This window comes from Manis javanica, chromosome 1 (assembly GCF_040802235.1).
Source record: "Manis javanica isolate MJ-LG chromosome 1, MJ_LKY, whole genome shotgun sequence".
NCBI lineage: Eukaryota > Metazoa > Chordata > Mammalia > Pholidota > Manidae > Manis > Manis javanica.
The window spans coordinates 7681008-7698369 of NC_133156.1; the positions used below are offsets into that span (position 1 = coordinate 7681008).

At 35.2% G+C, this 17362-nt stretch overlaps 1 protein-coding gene across 7 annotated transcripts in view; it reads left to right on the forward strand.

Annotated features, from left to right (window-relative positions):
* The window catches only part of IFT88 (intraflagellar transport 88), a 159352-nt gene that overhangs the window by 95249 nt on the left and 46741 nt on the right, over positions 1-17362 (forward strand). For all 7 annotated transcript variants that reach the window (XR_012126315.1, XM_073224637.1, XM_073224712.1 and 4 more), the window contains 3 exons: positions 4364-4416; positions 6013-6078; positions 8762-8868. Coding sequence is in view for 6 of the 7 variants with exons in the window: in XM_073224637.1 (XP_073080738.1) it covers positions 4364-4416; positions 6013-6078; positions 8762-8868 (226 nt within the window). In the remaining variant the exon portion in view is untranslated. The remainder of the gene's footprint in view (positions 1-4363; positions 4417-6012; positions 6079-8761; positions 8869-17362) is intronic.

Genomic DNA, 17362 nt, shown 5'->3' on the forward strand with positions numbered 1-17362 from the left:
TGTGTTTCTCCTCAGTATGCTTTTTGTAAGCAAATGAGTTTTACCTTTCTTTGTCCTTCATCTATTGTCCACCATTTGCTTATGGTTGTATATGGTTTTGTATGTTTTGAGTTTCATCTGAGATGGAGTTCAGGTTTATCTTTCCCATTCTTCTTGAGGGGTTAATTTCCAGAAAAGACATTGTGAGGTAAAAAGTCTTTACTCTTCCATCTTGAACCAGAAGTCGTGACTGTCTGTCTGGTGCTTACTTATTCCAAATACGGGAGGTAACAGTTCTCCCCTGTGATTTTCAAATTGCAACTCTCATTGCTTTCTGGAAATGTGAAATAAGGGCTTTGTCTGGGACATTATGCTGGTGAATACTATCGGGAGTATACCTTAGACATAACTCTCAGTCTTGCCTGGGTCTATTTCCTTCTCCTTTAAGGTGAATGGATAAAATTGCTATCTGACTTCTAAAATTCCATAATTCTTTAATTAAAGCCAACTAGTTGCAGATTTAAAATACTTAAAACATTCATTTTGCTCTACTAGGTAATTTATAATCAATTTTCTGAAATTTGGGGGCTGCATTTTTAATCAGTATGTCTAAGTAATTATTTTATGTCACTTAAATGTAGTATCTGTAAAATAGTATTTTTCTTTACTGAGAGGATTGAGGAGAGAAGTAGGCGTTCATTCAGGAAATATACTTGACTTTTTATTCCTAAACTAGGTTCTGATGGTAAAACAGATAGAAGGTAAAACAATCAGCTTTATTTATTTGCTTTTATGTAAAACTTTCCTGTCCTACATTAATAGTGCCTGGGCACCCTCCAGTTACTAAAAGTAAACTAGGAATGTAGCAATTTAATTCTGAAGATGATTAATAAAATACATTTATCTCATGTCCTAAATTTTTCTTTGTTACATTTATTATACATGGAAGTTTTTAAACTATTATAATGCATAAAATCTTTTGATGATCATATAGATCATGTCAGTGCTCAATCATCTGTGCTAGTAGGAGAAAGCATTTTCACAGATCATCTATAGTTATAGTCAACAAGAATAAATAATCTAGAATGTTACCTAATACTTTATTAACATTAAGTCACTGAGCTCTGTTCCTCTTCTGTTCACTGGGCTACTTTAGTGGTCAAAAATAATTAATCCATTTTCCCCATAAGAATGCCCACATATATACACACACATACCACTTAACAACTGCTCCAGTGTCTCTTTTTTTTTAAATTTCCAAATAGGTGCCACTTAGGAAATAAAGCTTTTTTAAAGAAGAAAGAAAGAAGTGGTTATAATAGTAGCAACTAATGTTTACTGTTTACATGTATTATATTACTTAATCCTCACAACTCCCCTCTGAAGTAGATACTATTACTATCCCCATTTTTTAGGTGAGGAAACAGAGGCATAATTTTAAATAATTTATCTAGTTCATAGAAGTAACAGGTTACCAAACTAAAAATTATAATCACACCCTTGGGCAAATACTAAAGCTGTGTGCTTGAATATGCAAAGGAGGAAGAATTAATGATTAATGATCACCCAGTATGTACAAGGCATCATGCCAGGTCCTGGGGATATAAAGCCTATCCCACCCTCAGAAATCTATAAAGAGCATAATAAGGTACCTAGAAACAAAAATAGTAATGCAGTTTAGTAAATGTAGTGCTAAAGAGCTTCTAGGGTGTTAGGAGAGCACTTAGAACAGCTGAATCTCACCTGGCATGGAAGTTCGAAGAGATTGGAGTGAGTCTCCAAGTAGAGGTGATGGTATGTGTGAAGACAAGGAGTCCAGAAAATGGAGTAGATGCAGGGAACTCCATGCTCCTGTTTGGATTTGCTGCAGCATGAAGTGTTAGGCAGAGCATCGTGGAAGATGAGTTGGAGAGGGAGAAAATGACTGTGAATGGATGAAATAGATTGGTATTTTGGATTTATATTTGGAGGGGAAATGATAGGTTTTAAGGATGGAAGTAATATTGTTAGGTATGTACTTTATTTAGATCAAAGTGGATAGTGTATAGGAGGTAGATCTGAGGCTAAGTAACTTGCCCACGTAACGGGTCTGTGATTTAATTGCCAGTTTCATCTGATTCCAAAACTGGTAGGTTTGCCATCAAATCAAGCTATCTGTCCTTGAAGCCATGAGGTAGGGGGAATCTAAAAAGAAGTAAGAAGAGCACTAAGTTGTTTCCTAGTCTTTTATTTCTTCAAATCTTACTTATCCTACATATTTTTGACAGTAGTCTTTAGAAATTCTGGAAATGGTTATTTATTTTAGACATTTAATTCATTTCTTTTTAAGGGAAAGTAAAGGATTAATAGAGTTCTTCTTTTACTCTCTTTCATTGCAGCCTAATAGTTCAAACACAATTTCAAAAATTGCCTCTGGGGTACTACAATATACCTAAATTTCTAAGCCTTATGTACTAAGCCAAAGTGTAAGATGATGGCAAGAGGCAAATATAATGTTAAACCAGAATGCAGTGGCTTTTCACCAAACAAGCTAATTGGCTCTTATAGGAATATCTAAATAAAGGCATGAACTAGACTGAAGGACTCCTAAATTTAAATTTCTTAATATAAATATGACATGTAATAATGAAGGAAGTTGTATATACACTATATTCAATAATAGAGTTGATCTTATCAAAGGTCAAGAGAGTAATTTGAAGATAGTACAAATATATAGCTTTTTTATAAAGCAGTTTGACTATCCTCGGGGATTATGCTCCCTGACTTTAAGCTCCAATACAAAGCCACAATAATTAAGACAATTTCATGCTGGCACAAGAACAGACCCATAGACCAATGGAACAGACTAGAGAGCCCAGATAGAAACCCAAGCATATATGGTCAATTAATATATGATAAAGGAGCCATGGACATACAATAAGGAAATGACAGCCTTGTCAACAACTGGTGTTGGCAAAACTGGACAGCTACATGCAAGAAAATGAAACTAGATTACTGTCTAACCCCATACACAAAAGTAAACTCAAAATGGTTCAAAGACCTGAATGCATGTCATAAAACCATAAAACTCTTAGAAGAAAACATAGTCAAAAATCTCTTGAATATAAACAGGAGCAACTTTTCCTGAACACATCTCCTCAGGCAAGGGAAACAAAAGCAAGAATGAAAAAATGAGACTACATCAAGCCAAAAATCTTCTGTACAGCAAAGGACACTATCAGCAGAACTAAAAGGCATCCTACAGTATGGGAGAATATGTTTGTAAATGACATATCCGACAAGGGGTTAACGTCCAAAATATATAAAGAACTCACATGCCTCAACACCCAAAAAGCAAATAACCCAAATAAAAAATGGGTGGAGGGTACAAACAGGCAATTCTTCAAAGAAGAAATTCAGATGTCCAACAGGCATATGAAAAGATGCTCCACATTGCTAATTATCAGGGAAATGCAAATTAAAACCACAATGAGATATCACCTCACACCAGTTAGGATGGCCAACATCCAAAAGACGTGGAACAACAATTGCTGGCAAGGATGTAAAGAAAGGGTAACCCTCCTTCACTGCTGATGGAAATGTAAGCTAATTCAACCATTGTGCAAAGAAATGTGGAGGTTCCTCAAAAAACTAAAAATAGAAATACCAATTGACCCAGGAATTCCACTCCTAGGAATTTACCAAAAGAATACAAGTTCTCAGATTCAAAAAGACATATGCACCCCTATGTTTATTGCAGCACTATTTACAGTAGTCACGATATGGAAGCAACCTAAGTTTCTATCAGTTGATGAATGGATAAAGAAGAGGTGGTACATATACACCATGGAATATTATTCAGCCATAAGAAAGAAACAAATCCTACCATTTGCAGCAACATGAGTGGAGCTAGTGGGTATTATGCTCAGTGAAATAAGCCAGGCAGAGAAAGACAAATAAATACCAAATGATTTCCCTCATCTGTGGAGTATAACAATGAAGCAAAACTGAAGGAACAAAACAGCAGCAGAATCACAAACTCCAAGAAGGGACTAGTGGTTACCAAAGGGAAGGGGTGTGGGAGGGCAGGTTGGGAGAGAGGGAGAAGGAGATTGAGGGGTATTATGATTAGTACACATAGTGTGTGGGGGGTCACAGGGAAGACAGTGTAGCACAGAGAAGACAAATAGTGACTGTGGCATCTTACTACACTGATGGACAGTGGCTGCAATGGGGTGTGGGGGTACTCGATAATACGGGTGAATGTAGTAACCACATTGTTTTCTGTGAAACCTTCATAAAAGTATATATCAATGGTACCTTAATAAAAAAACCTGACTATTCTAATTTCATATAATAAAAAAACCTGACTATTCTAATTTCATATAATTTTTTTCTTTTATAGGCCTACACAAGTGAAATGGCAGCTGATGATAGCTAGTTGTTTTAGAAGAAGTGGCAAGTGCTTTAATTTTATTCATTTTTAATATATTTTTCTTCTTTTGATTTTTTAAGTAATTATTCATATAAATGTGCTCCAATTGCATATTTGTTTATTAAAACACTAACTTTCAATAACCACACATATTTGAAGCATTATGTGAAAAACATAATTACTATGTGCAGAAAAAAATTATGCTCACAAAGTGGGTTTTAATCATGTACTCCATCACTACTGTTAAAAACAGATTCCTATTTCTTAAAGTTAACATGTACTCATTTTCACAAGTTAGCCACAGAAAAATAGACATTCTGTATACATTAAGTTATTTATTCACTTTCCAGTCACCCAATTCTAGATACTTTTGTGTAATTTATGAGACTATCTCACAGCCGAAAAGCCTGAGGGAAGTCTAGAACTGGAGCAACTGGGACTATATTTTTTTATTCCAAATATCACTAGATATTTTTGTTTGTGTTTTCAGTAACGGTTTTTATTACATCCTGTACTGCTGACACTTATCCTGAAGTATGGAGAGACATTAATAGGTTTGGAGTAACTGTGATATGAATATTGTTTAAACATCAGAGATTAAGTAGGGAGATAAATGTTAACACGTTTGTAATCCATTTCATAGAGCATACAAATGATCCGGGGAAATAAATTCTTCCATCCTAGGGAAGCACAGATTCTGCAAGTGGTAATTGTTGTAGGAGGTGTCTTTTTTTCATCTCTGTGAGCTCCTTCAGAAAGGCATCAGTAGGCCTCAAATCATTTAAAGGGTTGACCTTCATATTACTGTATTTCCTGTTGGATATACAACATAACAGTACTATATATATATTTATATCAGTGGTAGTCAGATGTAAAGTGTACGTGTATATGAGGTATTCTGAATGATTTAAAGACAAGCTTTCTTGAGTTGTTGAAGTGCAGGTTAGGAGAATAGAAGCGAACATTTATTGGGAAGCTGTGTGTGCTAGATGCTTCCTGTCTCTATTTCATTTAGTTCTCACAGTGACTCTTTGAGGGTTAGCACAGCCATCCTTCTTATACAGTGAGGCCCAGAGAGAGATTCATAACTTGTTTACTGCAATTTTCATAAAGATATTTGATCCAAAATTAATTTTTCCTATTCTTTGCTGCTAAGTGAAATTATTTTATTATAAAACAAAATGCTTTCTATAAACTGTTTCAAAATAAAAACTACAAAAAAATTATTTTTTATCTTTTCTTAGTGAATGACATTGAAGTAATGTTAGTCTATCACTTAAATTATTTTTAAATTTGTCAGTGTTCATCTGAAATAATCTTTAATTTCTAGGAAATTGAATAGATCTTAATTTTTTACCACTAACATATGTATTTTAAAAATTAGAAGTAAGTTTCATCCATCACTCATTTAATTCTGCTCTGTCCCTTTTTCAAATATCTTTTATCTGTACATTGTCTTCCAGATGTTGTATTAAGATTGGTTATACGTGCTTGTGGCAAACATGAAAGTCTTCTTACTAAGCCAATTAAATGGTGACAGTATATTGAATTAAAACTAATACTTTGCAGAATCCTAGTATCTATAATCTGCTAGTGTGTTTTTCCTTTTTTGTTTATAGGTAACTACCAGAAAGCATTAGATACTTATAAAGATATTCACAGAAAATTTCCAGAAAACGTTGAATGTAAGTGAGTTTACATTTTGTAAATTTGAAGGTAGAGGTTCTCACATTTTGTCCTAATATGTAATAATTATGTTTGCTATAGTAATCATAAACATGGAAGCCAACCTATAATTTGTGATACATATGGTTCAATATGTGCCTGTAAGATCAGAACATTTGACTATGCAAGTGCACATTTTTCTAGAATTTAATTGGTGATGGATGTACATATATCACTGAATTCTCTTCAATAGTAAACAAACCTATACTTCAAAGTTTTATGAAATTTTAAAAATAAACTTTAAGTTATTTTTTTAAGTTCATAAACTATGACATTTTATAGAAACAGGATTTTTAACTATTCATTTAGTATACAACTCTTTGAGGTTAAAAAATACTTTTAGAGTTTATGAAAGTAGAACACAAATGCTTGCGTTCACTGATACTGATAGTGAATGAGTTTTAATGTTACTTTAATTTTAAAACATCAAATTGGTATGTTCCTTATTTCCTTTTTGTAAAGTTAAGTTTGTAGAAAATATTCATTTATCCCCATCTTGTTGGGCAATGAATTTGGTGGAACTTAAAGTAATGATGTGAAGTACTACAGCAGTAACACTGAGAAAAATGCAAATAACCATGTTCATATGCCACATATTCCCACTAAACTCAGTATTAGCCCTGAATAGCCTTGTGGCTAAGAGAAAGAGAAAAAAACACAGTCAATTAATTATGTCATCTTTACTTTCAATGAGAAAACAAAAAGCAGTTCCTTGAGAAGAAGAAATATATTTCCCCACTCTTGATTCATTCATGTTGATACACTGAGAAATATGTAGTAGATAAAGTCATAGAAAGATATAGTAGCTCCTTGCTTTAATAACATCCCTACAGCAAATGAAATAACATGTTTAAAAAAGACTGTAATTTTGTCCTTCTGTGAACATGAAACAACACATTTCAACTCAGTAAAAACAAATCTTTTCTAAGCCAAGTTTCCCAGTGGTTCAGCCTGATTCAGGGATTAGATGTATTGCATGTTCCTTCATTAATATTTATCTCAATTTGACTTCTATAAAAGCTATACAGCAGAGAGCTCAGAATTATGGCCTTTGGGTAGAAAGTTAGAAGTGAGGGGTCTTTTGGTGCTGATTAGAAGTAGATTCATTACCTTAAGCAGTAGTTTCCAAATGCCAGTCAGGAAACAGAGTACATGGGAATTACTTGTAAAACTTTTAAAAAGTACAAATTTCTTGCCCAGCCTACAGATATTCTCATTTAGGTTTGCAGTGGAGCCAGTTATCTAATTTTTCCTATTTCTTTTTAAAAAAAGTTTTTTATGTGATTCTTTATCTCAGTCACATTAGGGAACTGGTGTTTTAAAAATTAAATGAGAGATAATAGTAATATCTTTTTGTGAAAATGGAGCAACCCAACAGTCTGCTAGGCAAAAGTTTCTCAGCCTTGGCATGGTTAACATTTGGGACCAGATAATCCTGTGCTGTGGGAGGCCATCCTGTGGATTACTGAATGTTTGGCAGCATCCCTGGCCACTACCCAATAGGTGCTAGTAGCTCTTAAACACACACACACCTGAGTTATGAAAAACAGAGCTATCTCCAGATACTGCCAAATGTCCCCTGGGGGACAAAATTGCTGTCTGTTGGGAACCACTGCCGTAGCCATAGTATCTCAACGCTGGGCCAATAAAGGGACTAGTTCCAAGCAAGTTCACATTTCTTTCTTTATGTAGAGTTTAAGATTCACTAGAGTTTAAGATTCACTCTAAGAAGTAAATGAATATCTATGATATAGGGAGTGTCCAAAATGACTTTGGCCTGGATAATTTCCAAAAAAAATATCAATAGTCTAACTTAGAGCCATAGAAGAAACATTTTTGCACATGCAGTGTCTCATTCTGAGCAGAGTGGTTTTCTGATCAATCCAACAGGATAATTCAGTCTTAAAATACCTTCTTCAGTCATCAAAAATTGACCTGCTCTATAGAGTCACAGATAACATACTAAATTTCAGAGGACATCTACCAAAAATAATGATTTTTTTTACATTAACTCTTCCTAAGCCATTCTTCCTAAACATGGGTAGATAAGAAAAATAGTTGAGTATTATTGTAAAATATGTAAATTACCTTCTTATTGTGAATTATTAAGATCAATGTATGCATAGGTAGTTTAGTAATGCATGACATTTTTTATTATTTTAGTACTACGTTACTAAAATATGTTAATGGCCTAAATTGGTCACTTATTTACAAATTCTTATGGAGTAACTGCAGTGTTAGGTACACAGCACTGTTCTAGCACTGTGGATGTGGCAGAAAACAAAACCAAACAATGGAAATCCTTGGTCTTGTGGAGCTGAAGAGAAAGACAACAAATACATCATGTCAGTTGTCTAGATGGTATAAAGGAAAAGCAGATGAGGAGACAGGGTATGAGAAGGGCCTGATTGTAGATGATATGGTCTCACCTGAGGGCAGGGCAGGTGGAGAGAATCCCCTTAAACTGCCTTCCAAGGAAGTCAGTTTTCCCAAGGCCAGAGAATATAAAGTGTGGTTATTTTTCAAGAGAAACCAACACTATTTGTGAGCATCATTCCTACATGTCCCAGGACTATTTGTTGATTTGTTGTACTTTCAACACTGTGCATAAATACTTTTCTAAAAATATTTTTCACAATTTAGGTCTGCGTTTCTTGGTTCATCTCTGTACAGATATTGGATTAAAAGAAGTTCAAGAATATGCAACAAAACTCAAGAGATTGGAAAAAATGAAAGAAATAAGGGAACAGGTATTTCATATGGGCCGAAAACTGCTGTTAATTTTTTAAATGTCAGCCCTCTCTAGCTTAGCTAAGTGATGCTGCAGTGTTCTATTAGTAAAATTAAGTTGATCTTTTTTTCTGCTCTGGCAAAAAAGAAGGAATAACTATAATTCTAGTTTTAGGACAAAATTCTGTAAAGAACTACTTTACTGATAGGATAAAGTGCAATAAATTCAAAATAGTCTTTAGTGGATAGCTATAGTAGAAAAATAATTGTAATTTTCTACAATACAGAATAATTTAGAGGTTAATTTAAAGACTTAGTTTAATTGGAGAGTCCTGTGGCCCACAGAAACTTAGAGGCAATTACTTGTGTATAACTGTAACCTTTTCTTTAAGCTGTTTCATCATGTAGCAGAGCATGACATTGAGAATAATACTGATATACATGGGAGCATTTTAAATATATTTCTGTGATCCATGCAGAAGCAATGGTCTTATTTTCACTTCTTTAAAAGAATAATTTCTCCTAAGTTTGAGCCTAGAATATTTAAAAATTTAACATGATTTTTGAGTGTCTGCTTTTCATAGAAAGGAAATATCCTAAAGCGTAGAATTTTTCAAGAATTTAATTATGTTGGATAATTAAATCTAAATTCTGTATTTGCTTTCAAATAGGATTATCTTGTTTTTGCTTTGAATATGTGATCTGATTGTTTTATTCTCTTTTTTAAAGTATCAGTTGTAAAAGGATTGTGAGCATGACATAGATTTTTACCTTAAAAATCCTGTGAAATGTTAAGCTAATATTAAAATGCCATGCTAGGGTATATAGTTAAAACCAGCTGTGAAGACCAGTTTAATACCATGTACCAATTGCTAATTAAATTAGATAGTCTGTATGAAATCTCTGTGAAATTGAATTGGTATAAATGGAAGTTCAAATTATCCTAATTGTCATCATAATTACTATTAAATTTGTTCCATTTAGAAGGATCAAAAGGAAGATGTATTTCAAACCAAGAACATTCTTGGGAACTCAAAATTAGTTGCTATGTAAACTTATGTAGCATAGAACCAGGGATGCATGCGGAAAGAGTCAAATTCCTAAGACTTCATAAGTTTAAGCTTCATTAATTTAATTATATTGAACAGTAAACACAAACATGATCATACATAATACACTTCTTGTAAGGTATAACCTTAAAAAAGAAGAATTGGTATGCATTACCATCTCTGATTTGGCAGACTTATGGTGTTGACCTCATTCAAACAATAAGTTAACTCCCTGGGAATTTCCTTGCAGTTGGTTCACAAAGGATCTTAACTCAAGATCTAGGAAACATGGATTCTAAGAATTCCTGGGAAATGAATTCAAGGGGTAAAGGCCAAAAACACTCACATTTTAAAGAGATTCGGAATTAATTTTCTTAGTTTACCACTTAACTCTCCCATTTACTTGGTTATATCTTAGTTGAACATTATAGGTATGTCATGTGAATTTCCCAGAGAGATATAAAACAAGTGCCTTCCTCCATATTGTGAGGGAACCAACGGGCCAAAGAATGACTCGGACAAGTCCAGCTTGGCAAGTAAATGGGTTTACTGAGGGGTCACTTACAGAGGGGTGGACGGCACTCAGGCAGCTGCTCTGCCAAAGTCCCCATCCACTCTCCTGTTAGGCTAGCTTTTATCAAGGGTCAGGAAAAAGGTGCCATCTACAGGAACACGTGTAGAAAAGCAGGCCATCCTGGAGTTGTTCTTACCTGGATGTCTCTCTTCTGACACAAAGCACTTCTGCGTTCTTTGTGCCTCATCCTAAGTGACAAAGACCAGGGAGAGACCTCCTCGCTCCTGTGACTACAGCCCAGGAATGTGGCCCAGTAGCTAATTTTAAGATGACTTCTGTAACCAAGATGGCTTCACTTTGGCCAGGTTTTAGAGGATCACCTACACTACAAAATACCATCCTCGCTTTTGGTCTTTCAGCAGTGCCTCCCCTTTGCACTTGCTTACTTTCTCCCCTGGCTTTTTCCTCTTCCCTGACCCTCTTTCCTTTACTGGATTCTCTATATATGTTGTCAAACTTTTTTTTTCATCTGACAGTATTATGGACTAATACTTCCGTAGGTTAACAAATCTTACTGCTGTAAATGAATATATAAATGTCGCTTTCTAATTACAGCTCAGCCTCTTAATTCCTCTTCCATCAGGATATTTATATAGTCATTGAATATAGTAAACTTTTGTCAGTTTCTCTTATAGACCTGACCTCTTATCCTTATATTGTACTCACTAAACAATCCCCTAATGGCTTAATTAAGAAACTTTAGTAAACTTATGAGTTACCATTGATGCATTTAAGTTATCCAAAGTTTATCGTATTTATTTACCCAAATTATTAATGTTTCACTGTGTTTAATCAACGCCTCTTTTGGTAATATTTTATCACTGCTCTCATTGTAATCGGTATAAAATGCAATGTCATTTAGATGTCTTCTTTCATTATAGCTTCTTCTTAATATCTTTCCTTCAGATGTTATTCCTTAATCTTTCTTTAGAGTCACAGTCCTCATCCAGGAAGCACTTTCTCTTCAATTTCCTTGAAATCAAGTTCTCTACTATTCTTCAGTACTCCTCTTTAATTTTAATCTTAAATCAAAGTAAATATTTTCTTGATGTTTTCTCACTTAAGTTTTGCTTATAAACACAGAGTGGATGAAAAAAATTGTTGGAAAGTAAGGTCCTAGAAAGAAGAAATAGACTTATTTCTTCTTGAATGGCAGAAGTTTGGCATTAGAAGGAAAAGGAGAAGTAGACAGGTTGGACAACGTGGTTCCTGAACAACATTAGCCATCTTCATGTTTCTCATTACAGTTTCCCCTTTAATTCTACTTTATTATATCCACTTAACAGGTCATTAATAATAGCAACATCTAACATTTATGTAACGAGAAAGAATTCACAATATATCTGAGGATGACTTCTCAGTTAATTGTTAGATGTTGCATTTCAATTTATCTTTCTTAGATAGTGAGCCTATGGGGCAGGCTATTTATTCTATTTCCTGGCTTGTGTAGTGCATAAAACACCATTAGTCATGAAACAAAATAAAATAAATACTTCTAAATTAAGGATGCTCTCCTTTTCTAAATTTGAACTTAAAACTTGTCAGTCTTCTGTTTCTTATTTAGGATCTGTCTCAGTGCAAAAACTAACATTTTTCCTATGTAATTAGAATGTTTTCATAAAATCATTAATACCTGTATAATACTCTGTTGTACAGATATTTCTTGATTTCTTTAAACATTTTCACATTGTTAGACAGTCAAGTAACTTTTATATAGTTGGTAACTTTCTACAATCAGTCTAATTTTCAGGTGTTCCTTGCTAAAGCTCTACTGGCCTCTGTGATTATTTGTAGGAGAGCTCTTCTGTAATTGTTAACTTGAGACATGTTGTGAAATAGCCATGTAATTAAAGCCAGAGATATCATAGATCATTACATAAAATCTCTACCTGGAACTTCTGAAAAGAATACAGAATTGATAAGCCCCCCACCTGCCCCACCCCAACATCTTTATCCCTTTCTTTCCTCTGGAAGTGCTCATAATGGCAGAAGTTTGGCAGCAGAAGGAAAAGGAGAAGTAGAGAGGTTGGACAACATGGTTCCTGAGCAATGTTAGCCATCTTCATGTTTCTCACTACAGTTTCCCCTTTAATTCTACTTTATTATATCCACTTAACATGTCATTAATAATAGCAACAGCCAACATCTATTGATGGCATGATAAGTGCAGGCACTGTTCTAAGCATTTTTCAAGTATTAATTTAATCATACTCTATAATGTTGGATATGGTATTTTTTTTTTTTTTACAGATGAGAAAATTGAGGCCCAGAGTGCCTAAGTAACTTTCTCTAGGTCACAGAGTTGTTGGGGGCAGATCTAGGATTCAAATCCAGGCAGGCTGGCTCCCATGTCTAGGCTTCTAACTACTGTGCCTTGCTCCCTATGGATAGTAGAAAAGGTGCAAGTAATTTCTTTCAGTTGATAAATAGTACTTACTCTGTACCCACAAAAGTTGGTGACTCATACCCTGAATTAAATAAAAATGTACCTTGCCATCAGCTCACCATAAATTGCTTAGGAGTTAGGGTCTCAGAATAGTGCTATTCTATGTAAGCTGTGGACCAATATGGCATCAGAATCGCCTGGGGACTTCTTTAGAATTAGAAAATATTGGGCCCTACCCTAGACCTACCCCAAACCCAGAATTAAAATCTCTGGGCATTTAGTCCTAGAATCTGTGTATGTATCTTTTTTCCTTTTTGGTATATTAATATACAGTTACATGAGCAACATTATGGTTATTATATTCCCTCCATTATCAAGTCTCCACCACATACCCCATTACAGTCACTGTCCATCAGCATAGTAAGGTGCTATAAAAATCACTACTTGTCTTCTCTGTGCTATACTGCCTTCCCTGTGCCATCCTCCAACATTATATGTGCTAATCATAATGTCCCTTATTGCCCTTATCCCTCCCTTCCCATCCATCCTCCCCACCCTTTACCTTTGGTAACTGTTAGTCCATTCTTGGGTTCTGTGAGTCTGCTGCTGTTTTGTTCCTTCAGTTTTTGCTTTGCTCTTATACTCCACAGATGAGTGAAATCATTTGATACTTGTCTTTCTCCACCTGGCTTATTTCACTGAGCATAATCTGTGATGTATCTTTTTAAAAAACTTCTCAGAGTAATTTTTATATTCACTAAAGTTTGAGAAGAACTAGTCTAGAGTTTATGCTCCCAAAGGGTCACCTTGCAATTATCAAATTACAGCTCAGGATATGGAATGTGATTTGGGGCAGGGGCATAAGACAAAATAAATCAGGCCATGTTTTTTTTTAATTTCTTGAGAATGGATATGAATTTGTGTAGATCTAAGAAAGAAGGATAAATTAAATCAGTTTATACATGTTAGGGTAATGTATCTCCCTGAGCCCCAACTCCTACTTTAGGATGTTAAAGCTAGAAGTTTGTTTATATAGACTGATTTTTCAAGGAAACTCATCCTCTCCCTGGAGCTGTTATAGAAAAGATTCTTCTCCTCCTTTGTGCTTGGGAGACCTACATTCCTGAGTAAGAAGAAAACTTTACACACTGTGTATTCATTAGTGCCAACAGTAAGCAATCCCAAGCACAGGGCTGTTGGCCAAGCAAAGAAGACTCAATCTGCTACGTCTGGACACTATGAGCCCCATTGTAATGTGAGCTAGCTCCTGGATACTGAACTCTAGCCCTTTAGAAATGCTGGGGTTTTTTTGTTTTTGTTTTTGTTTATTAAGGTATCACTGATACACAATTTTATGCTCAGGTTTCACATGAGGAACATTGTGGTTACTACATTCCCCCCTATTATCAAGTCCCCACCACATACCCCATTACAGTCACTGTCCATCAGCATAGTAAAATACTATAGACTCACTACTTTTCTCTGTGCTATACTGCCTTCCCCGATCCCCCCCCCATACTATGTGTGCTAATCATAATGCTCCTTAATCCCTTTATCCCTCCCTTCCCACTCACCCTCCCCAACCCCTTTCCCTTTGGTAACCATTAGTCCATTCTTGCGTTCTGTGAGTCTGCTGCTGTTTTGTTCTGCAGTTTTTTCTTTGTTCTTATACTCCACATATGAGTGAAATAATTTGGTACCTGTCTTTTTCTGCCTGGTTTATTTCACTGAGCATAATACCCTCTAGCTCCATCCATGTTGTTGCAAATGGTAGGATTTGTTTTCTTCTTATGGCTGAATAATATTCCGTTGTGTATATGTACCACATCTTCTTTATCCATTCATCTACTGATGGACACTTTGGTTGCTTTCATTTCTTGGCTATTGTAAATAGTGCTGCAATAAACATAGGGGTGCATCTGTCTTTTTCAAACTGGGCTGCTGCATTCTTAGGGTAAATTCCTAGAAGTGGAATTCCTGGGTCAAATGGTATTTCTATTTTGAGCTTTTTGAGGAACCTCCATACTGCTTTCCACAATGGTTGAACTAATTTACATTCCCACCGTCAGTGTAGGAGGGTTCCCCTTTCTCCACAACCTTGCCAGCATTTGTTGTTGTTTGTCTTTTGGATGGTGGCGATCCTTACTGGTGAGGTGATATCTCATTGTGGTTTTAATGTGCATTTCTCTGATGACTAGTGATGTGGAGCATCTTTTCATGTTTCTGTTGACCATCTGAATTTCTTCTTTGAAGAAGTGTCTGTTCAGATCCTCCACCCATTTTTTAATTGGGTTATTTGCTTTTTGGGTGTTGAGGCATGTGAGCTCTTAATATATTTTGAATGTTAACCACTTATCAAAAATGTCATTTATACATATATTCTCCCATACTGTAGGATGCCTTTTTGTTGTATTGATGGTGTCCTTTGCTGTACAGTAGCTACTTAGTTTAATGTAATCCCACTTGTTCATTTTTGCTTTTGTTTCCCTTGCCCGAGAAGATATGTTCATGAAAAAGTTACTCTTATTTATATTGAAGAGATTTTGCCTGTTTTCTTCTAAGAGATTTTTTTTATTAAGGTATTATTGATATACACTCTTATGAAGGTTTCACATGAAAAAACAATGTGGTTACTACATTTACCCATATTGTCAAATCCCCACCTATTCTCCATTGTAGTCACTGTCCATCAGTGTAGTAAGATGACACAGATTCATTATTTGCCTTCTCTGTGCTACACTGTCTTCCCCATCCCTGCTCACACCATGTGTACTAAACATAATACCCCTCAATCCCCTTCTCCTTCCCTTCCCAAACCCTTCCCCTTTGGTAACCACTAGTCCCTTCTTGGAGTTTGTGAGTCTTTTGCTGTTTTGTTCCTTCAGTTTTGCTTCGTTGTTATACTCCACAAATGAGGGAAGTCATTTGGCACTTGTCTTTCCCCGCCTGGCTTATTTCACTGAGCATAATATCCTCCAGCTCCATCCATGTTGTTGCAAATGGTAGGATTTGTTTCTTTCTTATGGCTGAATAGTATTCCATTGTGTATATGTACCACCTCTTCTTTATCCATTCATCTACTGATGGACACTTAGGTTGCTTCCATATCTTGGCTATTGAAAATAGTGCTGCAATAAACATAGGGGTGCATATGTCTTTTTTAATCTGAGAACTTGTATTCTTTGGGTAAATTCCAAGGAGTGGGATTCCCAGGTCAAATGGTATTTCTATTTTTAGTGTTTTGAGGAACCTCTGTATTGCTTTCCTCAATGGTTGAACTAGTTTACATTCCCACCAGCAGTATAGGAGGGTTCCCGTTTCTCCAAAACCTCGCCAGCATTTGTTGTTCTTAGTCTTTTGGATGGTAGCCATCCTTACTGGTGTGAGGTGATATCTCATTGTGGTTTTAATTTCATTTTCCTGATGATTAGTGATGTGCAGCATCTTTTCATGTGTCTGTTGGCCATCTGAATTTCTTCTCTGGAAAATTGTCTCTTCATATACCCTCCACCCATTTTTTAATCTCCTAAGAGTTTTATGGTTTCATGACTTACATTCAGGCCTTTGATCCATTTCGAGTTTACTCCTATGTATGGAGTTAGACAGTAATCCAGTGTCATTCTCTTGCATGTAGCTGTCCAGTTTTGCCAACACCAGTTATTTGTTGAAGAGACTGTCATTTCCCCATTGTATGTCTATGGCTTCTTTATCATGTATTAATTGGCCATATAAGTGTGGGTTTATATATCTGGGCTCTCTATTCCATTGATCTATCACTCTGTTCTTGTTAGAAATGCTGTTTTTTAAGATACGCTTTGCATTTCTGCTTCACTGAACACAAAAAAGGATTAGCTTCAACGAATTCTTTCAAACTTGATTGTATGTCTGGAAAAGAACAATAATTGAAGAATAAGTATTTTAATAAGAGAAGGAAGAGAGATAGAGCCAAATTGCCAAAGAGGATTACAGAGCAACAGGAAACTATTAGGAGGCAAAAGAAAATGGATAAGTGATTCACAAAGTAGAGAATGTTTTAATTGCTGGCCCCAAAATAGGAGTATATTAATAATACTGTCCATTTTTAAAAGCAAATTCCTAAATTTTTGAAATATTCAATTAGAGAAATGCTGTCCCAAGATTTCTTATCTTCCCCCAAAGTAATCTGCAATTTCAAGAAATTCTCAACTTGACAAATGCCATTTCACTTTCAAAACTAATGAAGATGTTGTTCTTATCTTTAAATTTCCAGTTATCCCCAAAAGCTAATGAAAATAAATATACAATCTAGTTGAGCAGAGACCCTTTTGTTTATATTTCTTAAAAGGACAGAGATTCATTCATCTACTGATGGACACTTAGGTTGCTTCCATATTTTGGCTATTGTAAATAGTGCTGTGATAAACATAGGGGTGCATACGTCATTTCGAATCTGAAATGTTGTTTTCTTTGGGTAAATTCCTAGGAGATGGACAGTGACTGCAATGGACTAAAGGGGAAACTTGATA